This window comes from Crocodylus siamensis, chromosome 3 (genome assembly GCF_052110815.1).
Source record: "Crocodylus siamensis isolate JL-2025a chromosome 3, ASM5211081v1, whole genome shotgun sequence".
NCBI classification, from domain to species: Eukaryota; Metazoa; Chordata; order Crocodylia; family Crocodylidae; genus Crocodylus; species Crocodylus siamensis.
In genome coordinates this window covers 133,450,995-133,478,127 of record NC_143397.1, presented here as the reverse complement: position 1 = coordinate 133,478,127, position 27,133 = coordinate 133,450,995, and the positions used below count along the sequence as shown (strand labels likewise).

The 27,133-nt window shown below is 41.9% G+C and overlaps 1 protein-coding gene across 1 annotated transcript; it reads left to right on the top strand.

Annotated features, from left to right (window-relative positions):
* Positions 1-8,245: 8,245 nt before the first annotated feature.
* On the top strand, positions 8,246-26,083 carry MYLIP (myosin regulatory light chain interacting protein). The gene is made up of 7 exons (XM_090039248.1): positions 8,246-8,402; positions 8,913-9,103; positions 18,905-19,090; positions 21,271-21,468; positions 21,861-22,025; positions 23,457-23,877; positions 24,632-26,083. The coding sequence occupies exons 1-7, from the start codon at positions 8,316-8,318 to the stop codon at positions 24,719-24,721; spliced, it is 1,338 nt and encodes a 445-aa protein (XP_089895374.1). The 5' UTR covers positions 8,246-8,315; the 3' UTR covers positions 24,722-26,083.
* The last annotated feature ends 1,050 nt before the right edge of the window (positions 26,084-27,133 follow it).

The following is a 27,133-nucleotide window of genomic DNA, read 5'->3' as shown; positions in this document are numbered from 1 at the left end:
TCAACACTGGGGCAGAAGCAATGCTTTGTCAGTCACTGAGGCCCCCTTTACACATTACAGGTATTGCACAATTAACTGGGTAATTGTGCAACTATCTTGAGATCAGCTACATGTGCAAAGTACCTTTTATCACACCTTAAAAAGCTCCAACCAGCTATACAGTTAGACCTCAAAAATATGTACTAACTTTATAGCTGGTTGCTGACAAGCTGCAATTTGCACAGTGTAGCAGGGTCTCACCAGAAGCTGGGAGCCCACAACTGAGGGGACTCTCAGCCCCAGCAGCTGCCAACTCTGGGTCCCAGCTACACCTGGCAGCTGCTAGGACCTACAGTCATACAGCTACAGATGCTGGGTCCTGGCAGTGCACTTCTCAGTGCCAGGACCCAGCTGGGTCCCAGCAGCTGTGGGGTGCATCTGTAATCGCCCAGCCCTGGGGATGTGTGGAGCACTCCCATGGATGGAAACCATCCACCTGAGGGGGCTCCCAGCCACAGGCTTCCCCTGCACTGGCAATAAAGCATGATTAATACAGGATCCCACAATCACTCCTCCTGCCATGCACATGTAGACGTACAATCCCATTCTGCCTTTACCTGCATGTGTAGAGGGGCCCTGACATTACATTTTTTCCCAGAGAAAAGCTAATTTAGTATAGTAGGGCAATGCAAAGCAGGCAAATATACATCTTCTTTTAATAAAATGAAACAGAATAGAGATCTATGAGAATACTTAAAGAGTCTTTCATGTGAAAAGAGTGCATGTATATTTAGGTTGAATGACAGCATTTACCTCACAACACCTACTTATGTTTATGTAGATATTCATTGTACACCTCCCTTTCTGCTTCCCAGTCACAGACTACCACTGAAAGTGTGATGTGCATCTGAAATGTGACCAGTAGCCTGGTAATGATAAGAAACAGCCAGGCACAGTGTTTGGGCTCACACTTAAAGGAGTTTTACCTAAAGAAAAATTGCCAAAAGGAACTGACTCAAATCATATGAATCTAGTCAGTTTCATTAAATCACATCTAATAGTAAAGTGCATTTGTGCAGTACTAATCCTTGACTGCTGGTGGACGCCTGATCCAGAATATAGAGACAGACATAGGAGATGAAGAGGAGAGAGAGAATGGAGAGTTAAAGTAATCGTGTTGGTATTTTGGATTTCTGTGTTGCCTCTTTCTAAGAATAACTATACACATCCTTACAAATACCTTCCTAATGCGACCTTTTTAAGATAAACTGAGAGAGAGAAAAAAATAACTGAAGAAGTGTTGAGTTGGAGATAGGCAAAATGACTGGCTTAGTCAGGGATGGTCCTAACTTGCATTGGGGTCTGTATTAGAGGATCTTGTGGGGTCCCTTCCAGCCTTATTTTGCTATGCTCCTATGATCGTAAAATATAGCATGGTCAGAGACAGAAGAAAAACAATGCTGGCACAAAATCCAATGGCTACAAACTGACTATGAACTAATTTAGATTGGAAATTAGAAGAAGATCTCTAACGAGCAGAAAAATGAAGTTTTGGAATGGTCTTCTAAGTCAAATTGTGGGGGAAAGAACTTGTATCGCATTAAAACTGGCCATAGTAAGTTTATGGAAGGGACAATATGATAAGACAGGAAATTCTTGTTCAACAAGCCATATGGGCAATGTGTGGAATTGTGCACTTGTAATCCCCATACCAGCGTATAGAGATTGTCTCTTGCTGTGTGCATCAGGTAATCCTATGCTTCAGGGCTTCTGCTGATTTATCTGCAAGGGCCAGGAAGAAATTTCTTTCTTGGATTCTGGGCATTACTTTGCATTGGGATGTTGGCCACTACTGGGGGTAAAGATTTTTACTACAGTATGCTGATGCTTTTCTCAGTATGTAGAAAACTCAGAGCTTCCTGGATATAGGGTCTTTCTCTTCCATTCAAGGACTGGACGCATCTACACATTCATTAATGTGTTTTTCCTACTGCTCATTAAGTTTAGCACCTCTAATATGAGGTACTAGATGAAGGCACAGCAGCTGTGCTAATGTGCAGTAGCAAAGGCAAACTTTTTTTTGTGACACTTAATGTGACTAATTCTACTGCACATTAGCACATTAGCATAATTTTTCCTATGACACACTAATGCTCAGTAGAACAGTCCACTGTGCATTAAGGTGTCTCATGTAGACGCAACCACTAATTACCAAATTTGGGATTAGGAAGAAATGTTTTCCCCTTTGAGGTTTTGCCTTCCTCTCATGGACTTCATTCTAGGATCTTTTCAGCATGCATTAACCAGGTATTTCCTTGTCATTGCAGGGGCAGAACACTGACAATGCCTCATCTCCCCTGCTTTTATCTAATGACAAGTTTTAGGGTGAGCTTGATCATCTCAGTTTTGTGCCTTGTGTGTGAGGATTTGGAGGGGCAATCTGGAGAAATTGGGGGATTATAGCTGTCTGTGAATTCAGGAGTCTGGACTCCATGGCCAATGTCCTGTTTCATCCCAGAACAATAACTAGGAGAGCACAGATCTCGGGAGTTGTTCTGCTCATGCCTCTGGGATAATAGCCACCAAGTCAGGATTGGACAGTGAGAACAAATAATAGTGAGCATAAGGAATTAAACCTTAGATGCTCAGTAAAGCCCTGTTTAGGGCAAAGGCATAACATATTTCCCCCGAGAGAGGCATCGAGACTTAGTGCTTATCCCTATTGACAAAACATGTAGTTTATTATAGGAAAAAAGAATATTGAGTTTGACACCTATAGGGAACAAGCAGTCTAAGGGTCTTAAAAAAACAGCTGGTATGGCCATGGGTTTCAGAATGGTGCACAATGAATGGCAGAATATAAGGCAATTCCAATAGTAGCTGGACCGTGAAGCAGGATGGGATTTAGGACCTGTCAATGATGCGCAGTTCTTCAGTGACACACAATTCCTACACAAACAAAATGCTGCAGAAAACATGGTTGTCCGTGGGTTAGGCAAGGAAATTGGAGTCATCACTCAATTTCCCAAGAGATTTTGAAGACAGAAAGACTGACTGCTGTCACCATCCCAGACCCTTTGCCCTCAGGCTTTGGACCTAGAAGCAGCACTGAGATAACACTATTTGTACTAGTGAATACTTAGCACAGACCAGGACTAAATACCCAAGCTCAGCAAGCTGGATAAATCCACAACATCTGACACCATAGCACATGAAGCGCTGCTGACTCACTGGAGACCTAAAAGGAAACCTCTATTGCAATGAGCAAGTTCTAGTTGTTCCTCTCAGAAAGATCACAGAGGGTTGTAGGTGGCAGCTACATCCTGTGATGAGAAGTATCATGGAAACAGCACTGCAGGACTCAATCTTGTACTTTCGTTTGGCCCATAGGAATAAACTTGCTTGGTGGAGTTACGAACTGAAATGTATTTCCAAGCTAGTAGTATACAGATGACAGCCATAAAAAGAAATATGTGTTTTTCACAGTACTTAATTAACTGTTGCAGCTTATTGCCATAAACTATTTTTGAGGTCAGAAGTTTAGCACAATTAAAAAATATTTTGACATTAATAGACCCATTAAAAACATTTACTATTTAATTCGCTAGAATAAAAAAGGGGGACAAAACTGAATATTTCCTAGGACTGTAAGCAGACACCAACTTGTGATATGCATATGGGCAATGCCTCATGCAATATGACCCTGATAACAGAGCTATCAATAATGCAAATAACTAATAATGAATGCTATGTTTCAGGTATAACCAAGGAGGAAAGTTCCCATCTGAGTATTTTATCTCATACTTCTCAGGCACATATTTCTTGCATTGCCTTCTGAAGCATTTGATAACAACCAGTGCAAGACACAGGATACCAAGACACCACTGGTCTGATTCACTCTGGCAAATGTAATTTTCCCAGCTAACAACATTCTTTCGCTAGCAGTGGTTTTCAACCTCTTTTCATTTGTGGAACCTTAAAAATGTTGAATGACAGTGCAGACCCCTTTGGAAATTCTGAATGGAGGTGCAGACCCCTTTGAATTGTAAATGTGGATATTCACATACTTCTCAATGATCATAGCCATCTTTCGTGGCCCCTTAGTCATAGTCTATAGACCTCCCCAGCAGTTCACAGACCACAGCTTGAAAACAACTGCTTATAAGCAGGGCCTGGTTTAAATCCCATGCCCTTGCTGCTGACCAGATGGGAGGCTAAAACCATGGCATATTTAAAACTCTGGTTTTTGCCTCTCAGCTATCAGGAGTGAGCAGCAAGCGGCAATCAGCAGCAGTGGGACATGTAGGAGGAATTCCAAGATTAAAGGAGCTGCTATGCTGCAAGCTGGGCCCATGATTTAAACAAGGCCCTATCTATAGCACTTCCAGGAATGCTTGAGTTACAGAAATCACTCAAACCACAGAGATGTTGAAGTGTATATATAGGGATTCAGTTTCATATATTTCACGGAAACCACAAAATCAGGAATTGTCCACGAGATCCACAAAATTAAAAAAAACAAACCAAAAAACAACCGACTAAAATGCTGGCTCCCCAAGGAGAGCTACGTCTTCCTGGCCTCTCAGTCCCGGCCTTGCAGCCCTCTTGGGTGGAAGCTGCCAGCACCAGGGGTGATATAGCCAAGATGTGCCTGGACTCTGCCCCTGGCTGCTGATTGGCTGAAAGGGCTGCTTGTCTCATGGCCCTGCCTCTCTTTTAATCAGCAATGAGGGGTGGGGCCACGTGACAGACAGCACTCTTGGCCAATCAATGGTGAGGGGTGGGTTCACCATGGAAAGACCACAAAATTGACTCTAGGCACTGTAAGTGGCATGCAAAAATCCGTTTCTCTCTCCACAACTTAGGTAGATACTTAAGTATATATACAGAGATAGTGCAGCCGCTCTGACCCTTTTGGACAGGGCAGGATGTACATCTAACCAATTATTTAAACCCTAAACGCACACACATCCCCCAGAATTTCAAGTGCCCATCCAAGCAGCTTATTAGACAGGATGAAGAATTTTGCTTTTATGAAGCTCATGTAACTGCGTAAGGATTTATTAACCTCCTCTCAACAAAACCCCTCTTCACTTCATCAAATTATTAAATTAGTATATAGTTTGCAACCCTGATCACTCTGCATGTATTTTGTATCCTTTTCCCTCAAGGAGCAGCCTTTTTTGTTTAGACTGTAAACTGTTCAGATTTTGCTCTACATCTGTTGTTATTTTTTTTGGATCTTACCTTATATGCTGCTGTATTTATTCTTCACTTTCTCTGGTTTATACTGCTCCCTATATAGGGTAATGCAGCCAGAGGCTATATCACTTCATGCACATTTTGTGCACTTGTCAAGCACATGCTTTTAGAGAACTAGTCCATGCAGGTGTTTTTCCTCCAGCCAGATCACACTCTTTTTACAAAGCTCCTGACTCATGTATAAGCAGAAACAGCATCGCAGTGTATGGAGATTGTTATAATAATTGACCATTTCTTTTTCCAGTGTCCTTCATCTCCTTTGCTTTTCACGCTGTGCAACAAATGGATTGATTGTTTTCCTCTTATAGAATGAAATGCGCCATTAAATCTAGACAAGAAACATCAAAATATTTTTAATAGCTCACTAACGTGAGCTGCAATTAATAGACTTGAGACAGGCTTGAGACTAGCTTTGGCCTTCACCACCATCACAAATGTGTCTGGCCTGACCATGTAAGTCAGCATGGCTGCAATTAGACGCCAACCACTAAAGCTGCTTCCAACATTAGAGTGGCTGCTGGAAACCGAGCAAGGTCATGCTGACAATGGAAACTTCCCGTGCCACATAAGGACATGCTCAGATATGCCTTGCTGTTCTAACCTAGAGAAACTCTGCCAATAATTGTGCCATTTCCCTCTAGGCAGTCCTAGGCTTCTTTTAGGAAAAAGCTAATCTGCATCGGTTTATGTACACCTGAGTCATTTTTCTTGAGTAAATCCATGCATGGTCACTCTTATTTCCAGTCTGAGAAGTCTTGTTGCACTGCAACTCAATTCACTTGGCATTTCATTTTGGGCAAGCTTAGCTCACCAGCTAGCAGCAGGCTCAAACACATCGTGCTGCTTCAAAACCCCAGGGGCAGAGTGGCAATGCCTACCAAATAGCACAGCAGATTTGCGGAGAAGACCTCTCCAACAGGGAATCCAAGGTGGATGAAGCTAATTCAGGCAGCAGGCAGGGCAGAGTGGCACCTTAAGAGACTAACTGGTTGGGAGAGGTATGAGCTTTCCTAGGTGATATAATGAACCAGTTAGTCTTTGAGGCTAACGCCTATCTGAAGAACCTGAGCCTGTTTATCTCTTCACACCTCATTTATCTCCTGTGCTTCTGGCTGCCCCCTTCAAAGGATCTTGGGGCACCCCAGATTGCCCCAATCCAGGGAGTAGAGAATCACTGCCCCCAGGTGCCCCCGGGCCCTTCCTCCTGCTTGGTTTCAGACTGCCAGGGCTCAGTGCCTTTCCAAACTAGTGGCGCTCTTTTATTGCTCAGTCCGTGTGTCCACATCCATGGGGTTAATCCAGTGATAATTCTCCTTGGACACCTCTAGGCAGACACATGCTCAGTGCACGTGCCCAACCCCAAAGATGAGGCCAGCATTGCCAGGTCTTCAATGTGAAATTATTGTATTGGAAGCTCATAATTATCCTATTTGCTGAAAAACTATCGTACACTGAAATATATGCAAATAAGTCATCTTCTTATTTACTTTATCTAGCTCACTGTAACTCGTCAGTTAGTGAGTGAGAACTGGGTCTCAAAGTTTAAGCATGTCTTTATTTTGGGGCAAACAGGCATGAGAAAGTGCTGACAGCAAACCTAAAAGTCAGTAAAACAAATACAATGATTAAGATAAAATGATTAAAATGGCACTGTGTAGTGGAGGATTACATCCTTGTCTGCTTGGAGACAGAGCTACCTATGAGAATCTCTACAGTTAGCGTCCTACTGGCCAGCATCCAGTGGGATAATCTAGGCTACATGCCAACTTTATGGAAATGGGAGATTCCTCCCTAGCTTGCTCCTGTAGCCAACGGCAAGCCAAACTTGGAGGCATCCAAAACCCAGGTTTTTAGGGTTAGGCCTGCATGTATGGTGCCCACTAAAGGATTCGGAAGTGTCTGAAGCCCCAGGCAGTGGTGGAGAATGTTTGCCGGTAGTACTTGAATTTGGTTCTTGAATGACTCGCAAATTTGGAATTGACTTCCCTGATTTGACCTGGAACCCAAAAAAAATTCCTTAAAAGAACCCTCCAAAGTCAGAAGACTCCCTGAGAGTGAGCTGGGTTTTGTATATACTTCATCGATTACTCTAGTTTCTCTTCAGATGGCATAAATCTTTCACCTTCTCGGCCTCTTGTGGGCTAAGATCAACTGGGGGGCATCCGAATCCCAAGACCTCTGGGCTTGGATCTGCCAATAGATTTGGGAGCTTCTGAATACCCAGGGCAAGAGCCTGGGACAGAGGATGCTTGAGGGTTGTAGCACCGTACATGGTGTTCAGAACAATTGAGTTCTGCTGGCTCAATTGATATGAATTTGATTTGACCCAGGACACAAACTATATTAATAATAATAAAAAATGCTGCACTAGTTAACTACCTCCAAAAATTATTGTACATTTTGAAGACTTTTATTATTATTGAGTATACATCATACAAGGGTTCAGGGATGTATGTGTTGCCGTGTTGGTCTGAGACAAAAAGAGATGTGAAAATCTCAAACTCTTGGATCCAAAATGATGGCTTTTATTAGACCAACAGAGAAATTTAAAACAAAAATCAAATCAGGCACATGAGCCTGAAAGCTTAAAGAAAAAGACATTTTTTTTTTGCAATTTCTTAGTTGGTTTAATAAAAGGTGTCATTTTGGAACCAAGAGTTTTGTATTTCATACAAGGGTTGAAAGCACTGCATAAAGACAATAATCGCTGTACCCCTGGCAACACTGGAGGAAGCTCAGGGAAACCCCCCAGAGAAGCTTTGCCCGGGTAGAGCCAGCCCCCCCCCCCCCCGTGCGGCGCAGCTTCCCCGCCCCCCCACCTTGCACCGGCAGGGGGAGCCGCGGAGCAACCATGACAAACGGGCTCCCCCGACCCCGCCTCTGATTGGCGGTCGCGGCTGTCAGCAGCCGGCATCGGCGCGCCGCGATTGGCCAGCCGCTGCCGGTCGGAGACGGGACGGCGCGCGGCCGAGGCTATAAACGAGGGGAGCACAGCCGGACGCCGGCAGTAAGCAGGCGGCGGGGTGTGCGGCGGCGGTGACAGCGGCGGCGGCGCCCGGCCCCAGGCCCCAGCCATGCTGTGCTATGTGACCAGGCCGGACGCGGTGGTGATGGAGGTGGAGGTGGAGGCCAAAGCCAACGGCGAGGACTGCCTCAACCAGGTGAGCCCCCCCACCTCCCCCGCGCTTGCCCTCCATGTTGGATGCGGAGGCTGCGGCGGCCAGCCCTGCCCGCTCGCCCTGCCCCCTCCGTCCCCCCGCCCGGGTGATGCTCGCTGTGCGTGTGCATGTGGGGGCACAGGGGATCCGCCCCCCACCCCGTCACTGCCCCGCAGTTTAATGTTATTGGCTGCCCCCACCCCCACGTGCGGGGTGCGATGGGGGCAGCCTCACGCCTCCGCTACTGGGAATTGAAGGTGACTGTGAAGAGACAAAGCCCTGCCTGGGGTGGTCTAGGTGGGGATGGACCGGACCCCCTGCTCAAAGCAGAGCCAACTAGGTGAGGTGCCGTCCCGCCCTCATTTTCTGTGATGCTTTGTTGGCAGGCTGCACCAGCTCCCCAGGCAGCGGCAGGAGGCTGGGGTTGCGCTGGAGCCCAGGGCTGGTGGGCACTGTGGGAGGAAGGCTGCTCAGCGCTGTCTCTTTCTTTTGGTGCACGTGTGTCTGCGTCAGGTGTGCCGGCGGCTGGGGATCATTGAGGTGGATTACTTTGGGCTCCAGTTCACTGGCAGCAAAGGCGAGAACCTGTGGCTGAATCTGCGCAACAGGATCTCGCAGCAGATGGATGGGCTGGCGCCGTACCGCTTCAGACTGCGCGTCAAGTTCTTCGTGGAGCCGCATCTCATCCTGCAAGAGCAGACCAGGTGAGAGGAGGACAGTCTCCAGCAATGTGTGCTGCTCCTTTCTGTTTTCTTGTGACTGGATGGTGCCCCTTCACCACCTGTTTTGGGGCCTGTCCTGTCATACATCTCTTATAGGCTTTGGTTTTGCTCATGTCTGGTGATAATAGCCTCCAAATGTTTGGGAGAGTGAAAGGAAACTCTGTGGAACTCATTTTAAGTAGGTAGGTAAAAACGTAGCATAACACGAAAAGTGAAAGTAAAGATCTTGGCACATTCAAAAATAAATATGTATATCAGTTGAATGCCCGATAGTAACCTCTGGTTCAGCAGTGTTACTATAGGTCATTCTCAGCTGCTTCTACAGAAAAGCCGGAAACATTCCTCCCCCAGTGCTTAAACTTGTTGAATTCCTTCTACTCTAGTGTCATATTACAGTATTTTTCAAACAGCAATGGGCCCTCTTGCTGCAAAAGGAACAGCTGTTTTGTGTTCTCTGAAAAACATGCTAACCAAACCCAGTAACTAAACTGACATATTGAATGTTTTTCTCCAATGTGGTAGTGTTCATCTTCTGAATTCCACACACCTTTAATTTGGCATTTTATTGGTTTTAATTCATGCACTTCACTAACCCCACGAGCCCTAGCTTTTTCTCCTCTTGGACAAGCATCACTGAGCATTTTTGTATGTTTGCTAACATTTTGTTAACTTCTCTGCAAACTTTGGGGTCCACTAGGAACTGTGAACACTGGTTTCTGGAAAACAGGACAAAAGCACAATCTAATGTCATTTATCTTAATATGATATTCACTTCAAAATGATTGCCAGGAATTTCACTGCCCATTTCGACTGAAATATTCAACTAATACATTTGTCCAATACGGTCAGCAGTCTGACTTGAAAACATTACAAGTGAGTTCTCAAATAGGCCCCTTGTGAGTTATCTGTACAGCCATGATACTATCAGCACATGGGTCAGATTGTTGTAGTTTTCTGGATTAAGTGAAGTATCTTGCAGTTTTCTATAACCTACTCAGCAATTAAGTTTAAAAATAGAAATTATAGCGAAAATGACAGTTTGCGTGTAACCCAAAACGATGCAAAATATTGCTCTCACGTTTTTCTTCCTCAAGCATGTCTTTGGGAGTAAATAAGAGAAATGTCTTCCTATTTAATCTTATTGTGTGAAAAACAATAAAGTAGAGCCAAATAGTCGTTCCCTTTTTAATACTTGCAAATAGGTTACAGTAGAATTTGTGCAGTAAGTCAGAAGACATTTTCTTGAGCATCCTAAATTGGTTTCCAGATAGAGTGAATATGATGGAGTTTACATTGGTGCAGTTTACACTGGCTGGCAGGACAGTGTATGCATTTGAAGCTTTTCTAAACTCTGCCAGTAATCTTGTTTCTTGGATACTTTGAATATGTAATCGCAAAACTTGGCATGTTTGAGCAAGTATGTCTTAAGTGTGAAATTCACCTTGAGGAGCCAAGAAACAAGTATGAAGCAAGAAATAATGCAGAACATGTGCTTTGTACACAAGCCTATCTACAAAGGGGGAGAGAGAGAAAGTTGGGGCTCTTGGTTCTTGGAAGTATGAAGAAAACACAATTTTTACTTTGTTTCATAATATAACCTGATTTTTCAATACTTTTATTGCCCTGGAGGAATTTTTTGTAATGAAGAAAGTAGTGAAATTGTTGCCACAATTTACTGAAAGAATTGTGTCTCTTCTGGGCTTCTAGAGGAATGCTTTGCTTTTAGAAGCATGTCTGACTTAATTCCAACTATACTGTTGGTCCAGTAGAAGATATTGCCCAAAAAATCCTTGCCTCTTTTGTTTAGGAGAGTGCCTTTTTGCTAAAGATTGAGTACATATGAGGCTTTGCTATGGTTGGGTAGCATATTTTTTGTGCCACGGAAGACCTGGCTTTGGCACTCTTTTACGTTTCTTGGTATTTTCATTTTACAAATGCAGAAAAACCATTTGTAGGTCTCTTACAAAGAAATAGTCCAGTTTACTTAGACCCCATAACTCTTTCATGTGTAGCTTGTACAGACTTGCTTGCATTATTATGTAGTTGAAAATAGACTTAAGGAGCTATGTTTACGTTCTGGAGTTAGTTTAAACCAGTGTTGTCTGACTGGTGGCCCACACAGCCGGTGCTTTGTTAACTTGTGGCCCCCAGACTCCCACCCAGCTGCTGCTGTCTCTCTTGCTCTGTGCTGTAGCAGCAGCAGCTGTGGTTTCTAGGCTCCCTGTCCCTCCTGACTACTGCTGCATTCCCCTCCGCAGGTGGTGGGGTGGCATGGTGCAGTCCATATTGCTGGAGGAGCCAGAAGCCCAGAGTACCCTTGCAGCATGGTGCCGCAGGGGATCCTGCAGGGACCTGAAGTTGAGGTGTGGTGCTGAGATGTGGTGGGGGTATGCAGTCTGAAGTGTCTGTGGCTTGTGCTAGTGCTGCTCCTAATGGGGTAGGTGGCCTCTGGTTGCTTTGAAGTTGGATAGCTGAATTAAATTATTACTAAAGCTGATGGGTACTGTTGCAGTGAGGTAGGCTGGTTATACTATATAGCCTGTGCTAGTGGACCTCTTCAAGATGCTCACTGCATACCAAATCTGCATCTACAAGTCAGGAGCTTTCATACATGCAGATTTGTTTCTGGTTAAGGTGTATTTTCTGTGTTCATGTTTTGGATTTTATTCAGTGAATAATTCCAATATTTGCCTTGCATAGAAAATCTGGGTGTTGGCCACAAGCCAAGCAGTTACAATCTGTAACGTGTATTTACACTTTGTGGGTACCATGCCTTTTCTTAGAAGCATACACAATGGGGGGATGCAAAAAGAGGAAAGGCAGGCACCCTGAGCAATGAGCAGATGTCCTGGAGAATAGTCTTAGGACTATCTGTGCAGTTGCAGCTGACATCTTGTTTTTCATATGTACTGGCATTGCAACCATGCAGATTAACATAGGAATAGGTGATATGATAATCAGCCCCATTTAAGGTGTGTGTGTGATTATCTGCTGCTTATCAATTTTGTGTGCATCTAATGATACAGTGATTAATTAACAAGACCACTTATTCCATGTAGATAAGGACCAAGGAGTTATAATTACATGAATCATTTTCCAGGTTGCCTCTGAAGTTAGTCCATTATTCTTCACCCTTAACTCTGATGTGCAGATCAAGTTGAGTTATTTTTTTCCTTAAATAAGCTGTTCCACTTTGGGAAATGTAAAAATTCCTTTAAGTTTTACAAAGTCAGTATGACAAAGCCATGTTAATTGTAAACTACTAAAGTATTATATTTAAGATCCTGAATAACGCACAGTTGTTTTCAGGCAGTTTCTTGCATACTTTTGAAAACATTTAGAATACGACTTTCCACTTAACTAAAGGCATATGTTTATCTTTGAAAACTTAAGATACAGTTCACTGTATGTTCTGGCATTTAAATCCATTATCAAATGTTCAAATGTTTATAAAATAGTCTTCAGGGTCTCTCGTTTTTTCCTTCTTCCTTTCAAGATTCGGAGGATAATGGCTTTTGTGTTCCATATTTGGATTTTGATTTGTGGATTGACTTTTTTTTGTTTTTTTTCACTTCAGTGCATTATGATTCCAGATTTTGCTAGTTTAGATTGGCTTCTAGTGGAATAAAAATTAAAAAAATAGATTCATGTAAGATTAGATCTATTGTAATTTGTGTACTCAGCTAAATTCAGATAGGCTTTCCCTGACATGTAAGATGGGTAGGCCTGTTTAGGGAATATTTAAATATCCTGTGCTTTGAGGCTTCTACTGTGCTCTTTTCTTAGATAGGAAATGGATTCCATTTGGGAATATATATATTAGTATACATCTAATACAGAAGGAATATACAGTTCCATATGCGTGTGTGTATGCGTATATAGGGGTAGTCAAAAGCAAGTGAAAATTTCGAGCAGGCACTTTTGGAGGTGTGCCCTGAGCCTACAGAGTTTCAGAACCACTGATTTTCCAAGCTTAAGTTTTGCCATATGAGAATTTGTTACGATCTGGTATTCTGTAAAAGGAATGAAGTGGGATTTTTAGAGTGGGGAGGAGAACTAGTTTGAAGTTGTGTCCTTGAGGCTTGGCAAACTTCTGAAGTAGTTTTAGCTTTGTGCTCACAGATCAGTTCCTTATAATTTGATGAGGTGAAATTGGGTGAGTCTCTTCTACATGTTTTAGCACTATGAGACTCCAGAGGAGGATGTGAAAGTCCCCACTATTGGTTGAGTAGTAACAATGCAACTTCAGGTCATTGACTGAGAGTAACCTCTGACTAATAGCTAACTACTCACCCTGTTTAACAAATTGGTGACTGCTGCACTGGAACAGCGCCCAGTATCTGAAGAAATTCAACTCCTGATTGGTGTAGTTGTCTCGAGGCAGAAAGTTCTGCTTTTATGGTTAATAGGTTTCATTGTGAAACAAGCAGCAAAGAAATCTAGAAACATGTGTCCACCTTGGAAACAATGATCGGTGTTTGCCAGATTGTACAGAAGGGCAAATTACAGTAAATGGTAATCTAAAATAATAAAGCAGCATACCTTAAAAGCAAATGTGCTTATATACTCAAGTCCTTGAGCTAGTATCCCAAATGCATGAGGTAGCTCATAGGAATTGGAGCTATGGCAGAGGTGATATCTTTTATTAGACCAACTATATATTTGCAAAAAAGAAAAAAAAAGGCTTTATTTGCCAGCTTTTAGGCGCACACCCTTCCTGAGGCATAGGAGAATGCAAAGATTGTAAAAATGTTACAATACCCAAGGAAGGGTGAGTATGCCTGAAAGCTTGCAAATATCTAGTTGGTCTAATAAAATATATTACCTATGCTGCCACGAATTTGGATTCCTTTAGCCTGGAGACCAATACAGCTACAATCTGCATCCCTGAAGTGGCTCATAAAATTAATTCTAGAATGAAGAGAAACCATTTAGAATAAGATAGGGCAAGCTTTAACTTGACCAGGTAGGGTGAGGAAAGTAACTTGCTGCTTGTATGACTAGATTGAAAATTAAACATTCAGATACAGATCTTTGTAACTTAATATACAAGAGGCATGGGTTGTTTCAACCTTTCCCCCCCACCCTCATCCTTTGAACATTTCCTGAATCGTTATGGCTAAGACGGTGCTCCAACCCTACTGTAATTTAATACAGGCTTTCAAATTTCAAAATGTTGCAATAAAAAGGACCTCAAACTAGCTTTTATAAATGGGTTTCTTGCCTGCCTGGAAAAGCTCTATTTAAAAAAATTGGCATCAATGTACTTAATTTTTTTAAAACAGAATTATTGTAACATGCCATGATTATTGAAGGAAAATGCATAACAAGCATCTTGGTTTGGAAGTCTGCATAGTGAATTGCTTTATTATTGCATGACCGACTTGCACTGTGGGGCGTGCTTTTTTATGGCTTTGGAGGAGATAGTGTGCTCTTTAAATACAAGGAAAGCTAACTGTTGTAACTGAGACCAGTGGGAGCTGAATGCATTTGATTGTTTATCTAAAATGAAGTTGAACATCCGTTGGTAACCTTTCACTTACTTCACTGAAAGCAATTGAAGATAAAGCTTGTGGGAATATATTTGTATGGAGTCAGGTGCAGTCTGCTTTTTTATTGGTTAAGAGAGAGAGAAGTGTGTATGTTTGTTTTCTAGAGGCGAGTCCCACTTCACTGATTTTATGCAGTGATCTTTTCAACACTATAAATTTGTGATGGAAGAAAATATATACATTATATTCTAGATTGCCTCGTATCAGGAAATGACAGATGGCATTTGCATGCTAGCTGGGGGGGAGGGGGGGTGGGGCTCTGAACTCAGAGGTTTCACATCCCTGAAGCCAGCAAGATGTTTTGTTTTTTTCCTACCAGTTTCTCTCCTTTGTGATTTCTACCAGGAATTCTGTCAGTGGAGGATGTTCAGAATGAATATTTTGACTACTATGCTACCCAACTTTCAAAGAAGCATTAGCCATCTATTGCTGCTTCCCACCCCCGCTAGAGTTTTGAGGCTCCTTTTCCTTTATGCTACACTCTCCATAGAATACTAGGAGTTTAGAATTTAAAAATAAAACCTCCAAATACAGTTGTGTTACTTCTTCAACATTTTGCCCTCTTTCCCTTACTAGAGTAAAAAGTGCCTTATGGATGTAGAAGGAGGTCAAAGTTTGGATTGAACTTCTATGTACCATAATGATTTTTTTCCTTGAAAAAAGTTTGAGAAGTTAAAAAATAGTGTATGTACAGCCAAGTTTTCTGTAGTTGGTGGTTTTTAGCCCTTTTGCAGTGTTACCAAGGTTTATTTAATAGTTTGCATCCTATCTAAATTGCACTGGGACTATCAGAAAGTATCTTCTCTGTTATGAGCAGCCGTCACTCTGGTAGCCACAGGAAAGGCAGTGAATGCAACAGCTAGGCTTGTGCCACTGATTACGATAACTTGCATATGAGAGACCATTTTCTAATGTTTTGTTTCAAAAACAAAAAGTCTGATTGTGAGCTGCATTGTCCAAGGCCATTTATGTTGCTTAATTCCTTTGAATTGTAACTAATGACATGGTGGGGCAGGGTGATGGGAGAATGAGAATCTACTGTCAGTAGACGTTTGTTACTCTTAGGCGAATTCAGGGTACTTGGACTTCAGGTATAGTACAGCTGACATGAAAATCTTACGGGATCTCAACACTCATAACGCTCCGTATAGATCAGGCCATTGCCTTGGTAAAACAGTATGCTAGTTATCAACTAGAAGCAGTGTAGTAGTAATAAAGTTTATTGGAGCTCACTAGCTTAGATGCAGTGCGATGTTGAAATAAGTGTGCTGCTTCCGGTTTATTTTGGCTGTATAAACAGTGCTAACTTAAGATGATTCAAGCAAGGATAGAGTAATACCATATTTTTCTCAGTGGATCCCATTTGTAACAGAAGTGATGGAACAGGCTGTAGCTGTGAAACTAGCAACCAAATTAACTTTTCATATGAGTCAAACTGAAGCAGTTTACCAGAAATGGAATGGAGTTGTTTCAAAACACCCAGTAGAAATCAGCTTATAGAGATTTAGGTTTTTGAATTTAGTGAACAATTACAAGAATGTCCCTCTTTCTGCTGCCTCATTTTTTTTTTTATCTTGGCTTTGAATTCATTGTTTTAAAATGTGCTCTGGCTTTGTTTCATTGGGCAAAATATCCTGGCAGTGAATGTCATGATTTGAAGAATTAAACTGTTTACCTTGGAATTCCATCTGATGGGGGGGGGTATATAAATCTAATAAATATATTCCCTTCTTTCTCTTCAGGGAATTCATGATTATAGAATTGGGCTTCTGTTTATTGGCCAGCCAAGATGCTTATATTAAAGCTTTGTGCTTAAAACTCTGAAGTGGCTTGTGTAACTTGCACAAATACTTCTTGGTAACTGATGAGCTTCATAATAAACTGTAAGTTTGTGTAGTCTAGCCAGCTACTATGCCATGCTGGAGATTACTGTGGCTCTTCCGTGTCTGGTCCTACAGTGTGCAGCAAAGTCCAAAAGTAAGGAATGGTGTATCCAGTTTAGAGGAAGGCTCAGCAGGTACCCTGTTTCCCCTCAGGCTGTCTTGGTGTGCTTCTTGAAGTGTGCTCAGGGCTGCTGTGAGGTAGTTACTCTGCCTCATTTCTAGGATTTGGCATATGCTGAATGGGGGTGAAAGAAGGAGGGGGCACAGCATGCACAGTCATAGGAAACTATGGCTCCAGGCAAGGCATGTCTAGGCTGCCTCTCCCAGAAAACTCCATAAATAACTCATTTGAGTAATGGTTAGAGCTAAGTTTGCCTAAAGAGAGGTGGACCATGGAAAAGATAGGGGGCAAGGTGTGGCTGCAGCTCCTGAGCTAGCAGGGAACCCCAGGGAAACCAGGTGCATGAAGTGGGGGAACTGCCTGGGCAGTTGCTCTCCCCAGCTGATTTGGGGATGGGGAGAGCAGTAGTGGTGTTAGGGGAGGGTAAACCTGGCAACCAGCTGGGGCCTTACACTTTATGCAAATAAAAATGAATTACACTGAATATGTGTATTATCCATATCGTATTAAGATACTTTCATTGCCGTTTCATGGATAGGGAAAAGTGAAATTGAAATCGAAAGTGTCTGACTTGCTTATAGGTCATCAGAATTAAGCCTCTAAGGGGCCCCACATGACTCTTGCCCAGGGCTCCAACAGCCCTAAGGCCACCACTGGGGAAAGCTTCAGACTTGCTGCTTCTACGCTGTGGCTGCACGGGGTACCAGGCTTGATGGGGGCAGTTTCCTCATTCTAGTGCTTGTTCTTGCCCTCTGCTCACTTCCACTCAATTTCTGGAAGAAGGAATGTGCCCATTGCTATCACTATCTTTATTTTTTTTCAGTGAATCAATTTATGAAATGGCCTGTTAGACCACTAGATCTTACCCTCATCTTTACTAGTATCTTGCAACTTTTTTTCATTTTTGGTTTTGCTTGGACGTGAACTTCAAAGCAGAAACAAACTAACCTTTTCTTTCTTAGGATGCATAGGAGTTGTTTCATAAAGTGTTCTTTTTGTTAGCTTTTATAAATAAAAAAAAAAAAATGTAATATGTAAGCAAAGTGAAGTCCCTGGCATCCTTGCTCTTCCCTCATTGGAGCAGGAGGCAGCAAGGCGAGAGACCAGCAGCTCTGGATTAATAATACCACTTACTTATGTCCTGAGCAGCTCTCTCTCTTATTTTAGTCTTCAATATTTGATTCACTAGGTGATTTTTTCACTTTAATTGCAGTGTATATGAAAATGTTCATCTGTACTACCAGTTGATAAATATTTTACTGAATACCCAACCCTGATCCTGACCCATCATCCCTAACATTAAAAGTGTAGTGAGTAAATGACTGAAGTAATGCTGGTGGTGAACGTAGTCAAGCATTGCTTAGCAAGATGCTTTTCATGCTCATGTCAAAGTTTATTAGCGTTCCAAAATACATTCTTTCAGTTTCTTAGAAATCATGTGTATAGTATAAATCTCAATATTAAGATTGAGTGTTTGTCTGCCTTGACACCTCAAACATAACAGTTTAATAAATGATTACTTCATTTAAAAACTACTGAAAGAAAATAGCTTTAGGAATATTTTGGCTATTTGGCAAACATGACTCATCTTGAACATAAAGGCCAAAGGTTAATCCTGGATTAGCAAGAAGTGACCGGTCAAACATGCTAAACCGTAAACAAAATATTTGCACTGTATTCCATTCACAAAAACCCTGTATTACTTTTACAAGTTTGCCACTGGATGCTGTCCAGTTGGATAAAATCATGTACCATCTTTAACTAGGAGGACTGTGGACGAGCAATTTGCACTGAAGAACACAGACTTCTCATATATTACTTCATAGAATTATGTGCAGTCACTTTTTTGTTAGATTCTCTTTATTTATGATAAAACATTGCAGTCTGAAGAAATCTGCAGTTTTATTTTGAAAATTACACTACCGAGGTAACTACATAAGTCTTTATATCCAATACTAAAGTATCTTGCTAGTTTAGTTTCCTCCAGTTCTCACTTGATGAACTCCATATCTAAGACTTTTCATTAAAAATGTAAGTGGTCTCAAGATCTTCAAACATGAAGCTGTTGGAGAAACTTCTTTAGTTCTGGCACTTCTTTGCATCTGTAGAATCCTTGGTGTGCTCTAAAGCTAATAAGAATTACAGGACGGCTTTAGTTTTAGCCCAGAGTTTCTCTTGTCAAATTTACCATACTCCACCTATTAAAACCTAACTCATTCTCTTGCAGGCATATGTTTTTCTTGCATATAAAGGAGGATCTTTTGGCTGGTAATCTGCAGTGTTCTTCAGAGCATGCAATTGAACTTAGTGCATTGTTGGCCCAGGTGAGGTTTGGAGATTACAACCAGAACACAGCCAAGTACAGCTATGAAGAGTTATGTGCGAAGGAGCTCACCACTGCCACCTTAGAAAGGTAAAAAGGGCTTGCTAACTGCTCAAATTGGTGTTCATAAAATATAAATCTTTGACTGCATTAAGTGAAGTATATAACTAGTATTAAATTCAGGTGTGGAGGGGAGGTAAATCAAAGCTAGTGTTAAGTTTACCCAGCCTTTGAAAGAAAATCAAAATGTAACAACGCTTTTAATTGAAGTAGTCTGATTTTTCTGTTGTAATCTATAGGTGAGCAGTCTTCTTCTTTGGAAACTGAAGTATCTGTTTGGTCCTTAATTAAAAGTAAAGATTGGATCATAGCACAACTAAATTATTATTCTAAATTAAACAATAAAGGACAGTGTTTAAAGAGGAGAGTGAAAATTATTGCTTTGTGACAGCTATGAAAAGAGAATTAATACCTCAAACACTTTGTATGGCTCGACCCTGAATGTCAAGGAGAAAATCTCAACACCATATTTTACTGCAAGACAGCGTTTTTGGGGTAAATCTAATATCTTTTATTAGACTAACTAAATAGCTGGACAGATTATTTTTTACAATTTTTTGGGCGTACACACCCTTCTTCAGGCATAGAAAGAGTCTGTTGGTGTTTGTGTTCTCTCCTGGGTGGAGTAGAAGCTTAAGCAAATATGCAAAATGCAGGTCTGTGAAAACACAAATAACTGGCAGTAGAGGTGCCTGGTACATTGGTCTGATATCAAATTGGTACTGGTATGAAGAAAATTGTCTATATCAGATATTGGTCTTATAGGGCTGATAATTTGGCCAATAAATGCCCATACTGTGCGCAGCCACAGCACAGCATGGAGCAGAGCCAGCTTCCAGTGCGGAGTGGAGCAGTGTGGAGAGCGGCTTCCAGTTGGTAAATTGGAAGGGAAGGGGGGGAGGAAGGGGCGTGGTGGGGCAAATTAATGCCCCTGCTGTGGGGGCAGAGGCAGGGGCAGGCACTGCCCAGCCAGGGTGGAGAGAGTGCAGGACAAAGGCATTCTTTGGGGTGGGGGCAGCTTTCGCCACTGCTTGCATCCCAGGAGGACAGGGAGGTGTTGCCCCAGATCTGCCCGATGTGGGGCAGACTGCAGCTGCGGGGTGGAGCCAGAGCTGGCACTGTGTGTGGCTTTTCTTCCCAGGGGCTAGACTCAGAGTAGGGTCTGGCAGTGGTGGGAGGAGGCTGCAGCCCCCGCCCCCCCAGTTTTTCTGCAGCTCCACTCCCAGTCCTGCGGCGCCACCTGGAGCAGCCCCAACTTTCCAGCACATGGGTGGAGGCGGGGTGTTCAGTTGGGGGTGCTCAGCTGGGAGCAGAGCTGCAATGAAATTTGGAGTCGCTGTGGCCTCCTCCCAGCACCGCCAGAGCCTGCTCCAAGCCCAGCCCTGGCTCCAGGCCCACCCTGCAGATCCAGAGGCACACACCCCCTGCCCTCCTGGCATGCAAGCAGCAGTGGAAGGTGCCTTCACCCCACGAGCCATGCCTCTGTCCTGCGCCCTCCCCCTGCCCCAGCTGGGTGGCGCCTGCCCCGTCCCGTCCCTCATCATGGGGGGCTTTGATTTGCCCCCCCATGCCCCATCCCTCCCCTCTCCCCTTCCTCAACACTAGACTTACCAACTGATGGCAGCTGCATCAGATCGGCATCAACCAATATGCCTCCTTAAATATCGGCTATCAGTATCGGCCCCCAAAATCTATCGGTGCACCCCTGCTTGGCAGGGAAGATCAGAGGGAATGGGAGTTAATCCATGCGAGACAGGTAGGCGGTGGGGGGGAAAGAGGGGAATGTTGACCAGTGATGAAATGTAGCTTGTAAAATGCAGAGAGATTATCTGGAGGTGTTAGATAGCAGGCAGGTTATAATGTGCCATAAATCCAATGTCTATATTTATACTTAAATGCTGAGAACTTTGCTATCTGAAAGCCTTAGCATGTGCAAATGGAATTATTGGGCTCGGATCAAGTATAGCCTTTTCTCTATAGCTGTTAACAAAGCACATACAAAACACAACTCTTTGAAATGCTTATTTTAGTTCTTTTATTCCTTATATGTATATAATTAGAAATGTTTAGTCAGCTGCAACTAAACAAACTTGGAAGCAACTCATCTAACCACATCACTTAACATTTTCTAACCTATTGCTGCAGATGGTACATATGTATGCCAGATTAGTTCACCTATACTCACTCTCCCTTCTCTCTCATCTCTATAGCATTACTGCAAAGCACAAGGAACTAGAAGGTCTGAGTCGAGCATCAGCTGAGTACCAGATTCTGCAAATTGTGTCAGCTCAGGAGAACTATGGAATAGAGTGGCACTCAGTGAGAGACAGTGAAGGGCAGAAACTTCTTATTGGTGTTGGTCCTGAAGGCATTTCCATCTGTAAAGATGATTTCAGCCCCATTAACAGGTATGTCAGTGGCAAAAACCTAGCATTTCAGCTGTTCTAAGATGCAGTGTATGCTTTATGGTTCTGTAGAAATAATTAAAACTATATTCTGGCTTGGGTCTTAAAAGAAACTGTTGGAACTCAGGGAATGGGGATTTATTCATTTTTAATGGCCAATCAGGATACTGCTGTCTGGTAAATCATTGTGGTACCAATTGTATCATTAGGATACCATTTAAAAGTTGATATATTGTACTTGTATAGTGCCAACCAAAATCAGAGATGTTGTTTTATTTTCAGATATGGTCATATCATTGCTAATAGAATGCTTGAGAGGCTGTCAAAAGTGGCTTAATTGTTAGAGGCAGAATAACCCCCTCCCCACCATCTACTCTTTTATATCTTAATTTTAGGATTGCTTATCCTGTTGTTCAAATGGCAACTCAGTCTGGGAAGAATGTGTATCTGACCATCACAAAGGAGTCTGGTAATAGTGTAGTTCTCTTATTTAAGATGGTCAGCACCAGAGCAGCAAGTGGGCTCTACAGAGCAATTACAGAGACGCATGCATTTTACAGGTTTGTATTGTTAAAATTTAATTGTCCTTCCTCCATTTTCATCATTTGAGTCAAGGCATTAAGGCTGACACCAGATTATAAACAGGCAGCACTTCATCACCCTACGTTATGATTTTAGAAATTCAGTTTGGAATTTCATCATATTTATGTAGCTGTTTCTTGCATATGTTGCACCAGAAACGGCACAAGTGATATGAAAGAAGTTCAGATGTTCTAGTAAGCTCATGAATAGATCTTGCTGCTGTGAGGTTTTGTAGGGTGAAAATACAAGATATGAAAATGAGAGAGTTTTTCCCCCATGATTACACCACAATGGCACTTCAGACAAAAACTAAATCTGGCTCTAAATCAGATGCAGTTGTTTGTAAGGCATTGCATACTTTGTGGAAAGAATTACTTTCTTATGTACACCAAGTGCTCCTTGCATTGTTCAGTTTCCTGTATTGGATGCTGTATCCATATTGGATGCATTCTGCTGGTATATAATACAAGTATATTGATAAAGTGTTCCTGATGTAGATATAGCTCAAGTCTATACAGTGCAAAGATGATACCATGCTGAGATGAGGTACACTTGCTCCCAGGGTGAAAGCAGTGTATAGCTGCATTAGGTTGGTGCTACTTTCTGGCACACTAGCTCAGCTGATTAGTACTTCCAGTTCAGGGGCTAGCATGGTTGTCTTAGCTCAGCACTGCTTTTTCATCATATAGATTTACCCTGTATACCAGCATGTTGTAAAGACCAATATAAGTGTTAATGGCTGCTATCAGACAACTGTGCCCACTTTTCTGTTTTCATTTTTGGCATTCATCAAAATCAACAAGATTGTTTACCAATGCTTGGAGAATTTCCTGAAATCTGCATACAATCAACTTGCAAGAGTTACCACATTCTAGACACAAGTGCCATGAAGCTGGGTTATAGTCTTTGTTAGCCATGTCTCTTATATTATTGTAGTGCCTCTTGTAGGGCCCATTTTGCTAGATGCCAAACAGTGCAAGAAATGTAAACACTTTATAGTACTGAAAGTGTAATGTAACATCAGTCTTCCAGTTCTTTAAAACATTTTTGGAAATAGAACCATCATATGGAATTATAGAGCATATCTATGCATTCATTAATGCACTTCAGGTAATGCACACTAAATTTAGTACTTCCATTGTGAGGTACTAGAAAAAGTCATATTAGCTTATTTTAGTGCACATTAGCTAAAGAGCATGATTTTTGTGACTCTTTAATGTGCATTAAAATAGGCTAATGTGCTTTAAAGAATGTGTACATGTACATATAGAACCTATGTATGCCATGAAGCTTTCTGACCTTGTTGGTAGTGGTACTGCTGCTTGGGTGTTTGGAACAAATTAGCGTGGGGAAGGAGTTTTCAGTATTAACTGAGTTGGCATTGATCTCATGGATTTATTTTCTTGTAGATGTGACACAGTTACAAGTGCTGTCATGATGCAGTACAGTCGAGATCTAAAGGGCCACCTAGCATCCTTGTTCCTGAATGAAAACATTAACCTTGGTAAAAAATATGTCTTTGACATTAAACGAACATCCAAAGAGGTTTACGATCATGCAAGAAGGGCTCTTTATAATGCTGGCATTGTGGATCTTGTTTCAAGAAGCGATCAGACTCCACCAAGTTCTCCTCTTAAGTCTTCAGAAAGTAGTATGAACTGTGACAGTTGTGAGGGTCTTAGCTGCCAGCAAACCAAGGCTCTTCAAGAAAAGTTGCGGAAGCTGAAGGAGTCTCTTTTATGTATGGTGTGTTGTGAAGAAGAAATAAACTCAACCTTTTGTCCCTGTGGCCACACAGTATGCTGCAAGGCCTGTGCTACCCAGTTGCAGGTAATTGATTGAAAGGTCACTTAAGTGAAATGAGAATTTCATTTTACTCTTCATTTTTTAATACTTATTAAATACATCAGGACCGGTATATTCTGTAAAAATCCCTTAGGAACAAATTTTATTTTCGTAGACCACGTTTGTTTAGTTCCATTTATATAGCTTTGGTTAATAAGAATATTTTAGAGGGGCTAAACAGGTTAGCCTTTTACTTCTGCTTAAGCTTAATGAATTTACAGAAGGGCTAAGGATGAGTTGCATAAACTTTTTGGGATACATTGTCAGTGCCATGAGTATGTAACACCACACCATTTTCCTGCATGCAAGATGCACCCCCCCCCCAAAACAAACAAACAAACAAAAACCATTTTCTGGAAATGGGAAGCTATTTTATGTGAGAAATGTGGTAACAATTGTTTTTACTGCTTCAGGTGAAACAAAGCAAAATCTGCAGTGGTCCACAGGGAGCAGAACAATGAGCTCCCTGGCTGCTGTTACTCACTAACTACAAAGATCCCTCTTAATTCACTCTGCCTTTCAAAAACAAGGTGGCATGTTATTCTGTGGTTTTGTATGCAAGAAAATTGTGTGTGTGTCATACTTTATGTAATGCACAAACATTAGAATTCTCTATGTCAGTTTTATAGTGTGAATTTTCTTCCATAGTTTTAAGATGTTTTTTTGTGTTCATACAAAACAGTCTTGCATTGAGAATAAGGTAGGTAATTCCTAATGCTTTTGTTTTTCTTCTCTCCAGTCATGTCCAGTCTGTAGGTCTCGAGTAGAGCATGTCCAGCATGTATACTTGCCAACCCACACCAGTCTCCTCAATCTGACAGTGATATGATCGCCGTGTGTGCTTTTAAACCATCATGTACTCTTACAAACTGCACTAGTCTGAACTACCATTGATTGTGACTAAGGCAATCACTCCAGCACCAGTCTGCAATCAGAAGCAAAAGTTCTACAACCCTAGTCATCAATATTCTTTTTTCAGCATGCCCTAGAAGACTTTTGGGACACCTTGTGAAAACAGAATTCTAAACAAATTCATGTCATATTAAAAGGAGGCAAAAGTACCTTTTGATGCATGAGTTTGCAATATGGTATTATAGCTATAAGCTAGATAACCCTGTAGAAATGTGGTGTAAGCATATAGATATTCCCAGCAGGGGCAATTCAGTATGTAATTTTACACTTTTATAATTTTAAGTTTTTATTTTCTTTTTTTAGTATGATCAATCCATTTATTTTTAGTAGCAAAACTAGTTTTTACGAAGTTGCAACAATTTTACTATGGTTCATAGTTTCTGCTTTTAGCACATTGTTCTAAAGTTGGGGGTTGGGGGAGTTTTAAAATTAATGTTTTTAAACTTAGGATTGCAAGGCTTTTAACACGGAGGTGCATTTAAATCAGCAGTTTAGTCAGTACTAAATAGATTTAATCCAAATCTTGATGGTATGATTTTGGAAGTTTTGCAATAGATCTTAACTATTGGGTGTTGAGGGTTAGTATGAAAAATCTTCGTTAGCAAAGGTGCCCCATTAAGGAACTGTTCTGGGACTCTACATGCATATCAAAAGGGAACAAAACTATTTCCACTTGGGATGTTATTCTTATCCTACCAAAAGATGCTTCCGGTTTGCCACAAACTGTAAATCAGTCTTAGCTGTTGTTGGCTGATTCTATTAAAACTTATCGAAACACACACCATTTTTCAAAATAAGCTATGTATAATCTTTAAGTGCTTTCCTGAGTTAACTCTTGATTGGCTTGGTTGTCTTTCATGCTAAAAAACCCATTGTTGTTCTCCACTCCCACTAGGGCATTTTGGACTATGGTCTACTAGTATATTCTCTGAGATGAAGAGGAAACTAGAGAACCATATTTGGGTGCAATACTAGCTGAATCAAAGCTAGAAAACTACACTGTCACTTTACTGAGATTTTTCTGAGTATACTTTTCATATTGCCTTAATGTAGCAGTAATGTGTGTATGCATTTGTTTCTTTGCACAGACATTTTGTCAAAATATTAAAACTCTACTTTTTTATGACACATATTAGCATATAAACCTTACTCCAAGAGGGTATTTATTTTTTCACTTTGTAAGGAAATTTTGTTTCCACATTGAAGCAAGAACTCTGTCCTATATCATAGACAACTTCTGTCTTTTTGTATTCAGGTTAATAAAGGACTTTAAAACCAACTGTCTTTTTTACAGTGTTGATGGAGACTAGTCTACTTATTAGCTTCATTATGAGAAATCATGCTATATTGGTCATGACCCTTTGTATATGCTGTTAAGTATATTGCCCATTTTTACTAAATCTATGTATTTTGGGGCCTAATCCATAATAGTATTGAGCATCTGTAAATGCTTTTCAGATCAATACAGGCAGGTAATCAAGATATCTAAAATATCCTCCCTATCCTAGAGCCAGCTATGGAGGAGGTAATGTGGTATAGCTATCCTTTTTCTAGGTAATAAGGCTCATGGTTGGTAATTTCCAGAAAAGATAATAATTTTCTCAGGAGAAATAGATATGAAATAGACTTCAATGAAGAAAAGGGTAGTATTTGACCAGCTACAAGATATTAAAAGTCTAGAACTTTAATAGTAATGAAACCTGGGCTTCATCAGTAACTGAAGCCTTTTTTTTTATACCAGTGTAGATATTTAGGATATTCTCTGGGGTATTAGTTGCCAAACCACTAATCTTCAGCTATAGTACTAATTAGCCCGGTCCACTTTGGGCCTGCACAGATTTCCCTTGATTTAAGCTGTACATGCATTCCCGGAGAACAGCACATGCATTTAATTTTCATAAAGCAAACCCACTTTACAATATAACAAAAAGGAATAGGTTACCGTGATGAGTGAGGCTGGGACCAGGCAAGGGACAAGGGGAGGGTGCTGCTCCCAGGGCTGCACAAGGCAGCAAAGCAAAGGGAACAGAGCAGCACTCACCCCAGCCATGACTGCAGCAGCCCTGGGAGCAGCCGATGCCAGCAGCTTGCAGCTGCTGGGTGCACTGTTTCACCTGTCCCCACTCACCTCTGCTCTTGGGCTGTTCAGTGCCCTGGTGGAGGCAGCTGGTATCAGCTGCTCCTGGGGCTGCTGCAGCCGGGGCTGGGGTGAGTGCTGTACCCCATGCCACCTGGGGCTCTGCTTGTTCACACTCACCCCACCTTGTGTTGGAGTCGCCCTGGGAGCAGCTGACGCTGCACCATGGCATGGCACCGCCCAGGCGCAGGG

What these genes read in the sequence shown, in the direction of transcription:
- MYLIP (XM_090039248.1), top strand. Translation starts at nt 8,316, where the DNA reads ATGCTGTGCTATGTGACCAGGCCGGACGCGGTGGTGATGGAGGTGGAG. An exon ending in GCGAGGACTGCCTCAACCAG is followed by an intron (nt 8,403 to 8,912) that starts GTGAGCCCCCCC and finishes TGTCTGCGTCAG; the next exon opens with GTGTGCCGGCGGCTGGGGAT. An exon ending in ACCACTGCCACCTTAGAAAG is followed by an intron (nt 19,091 to 21,270) that starts GTAAAAAGGGCT and finishes TCATCTCTATAG; the next exon opens with CATTACTGCAAAGCACAAGG.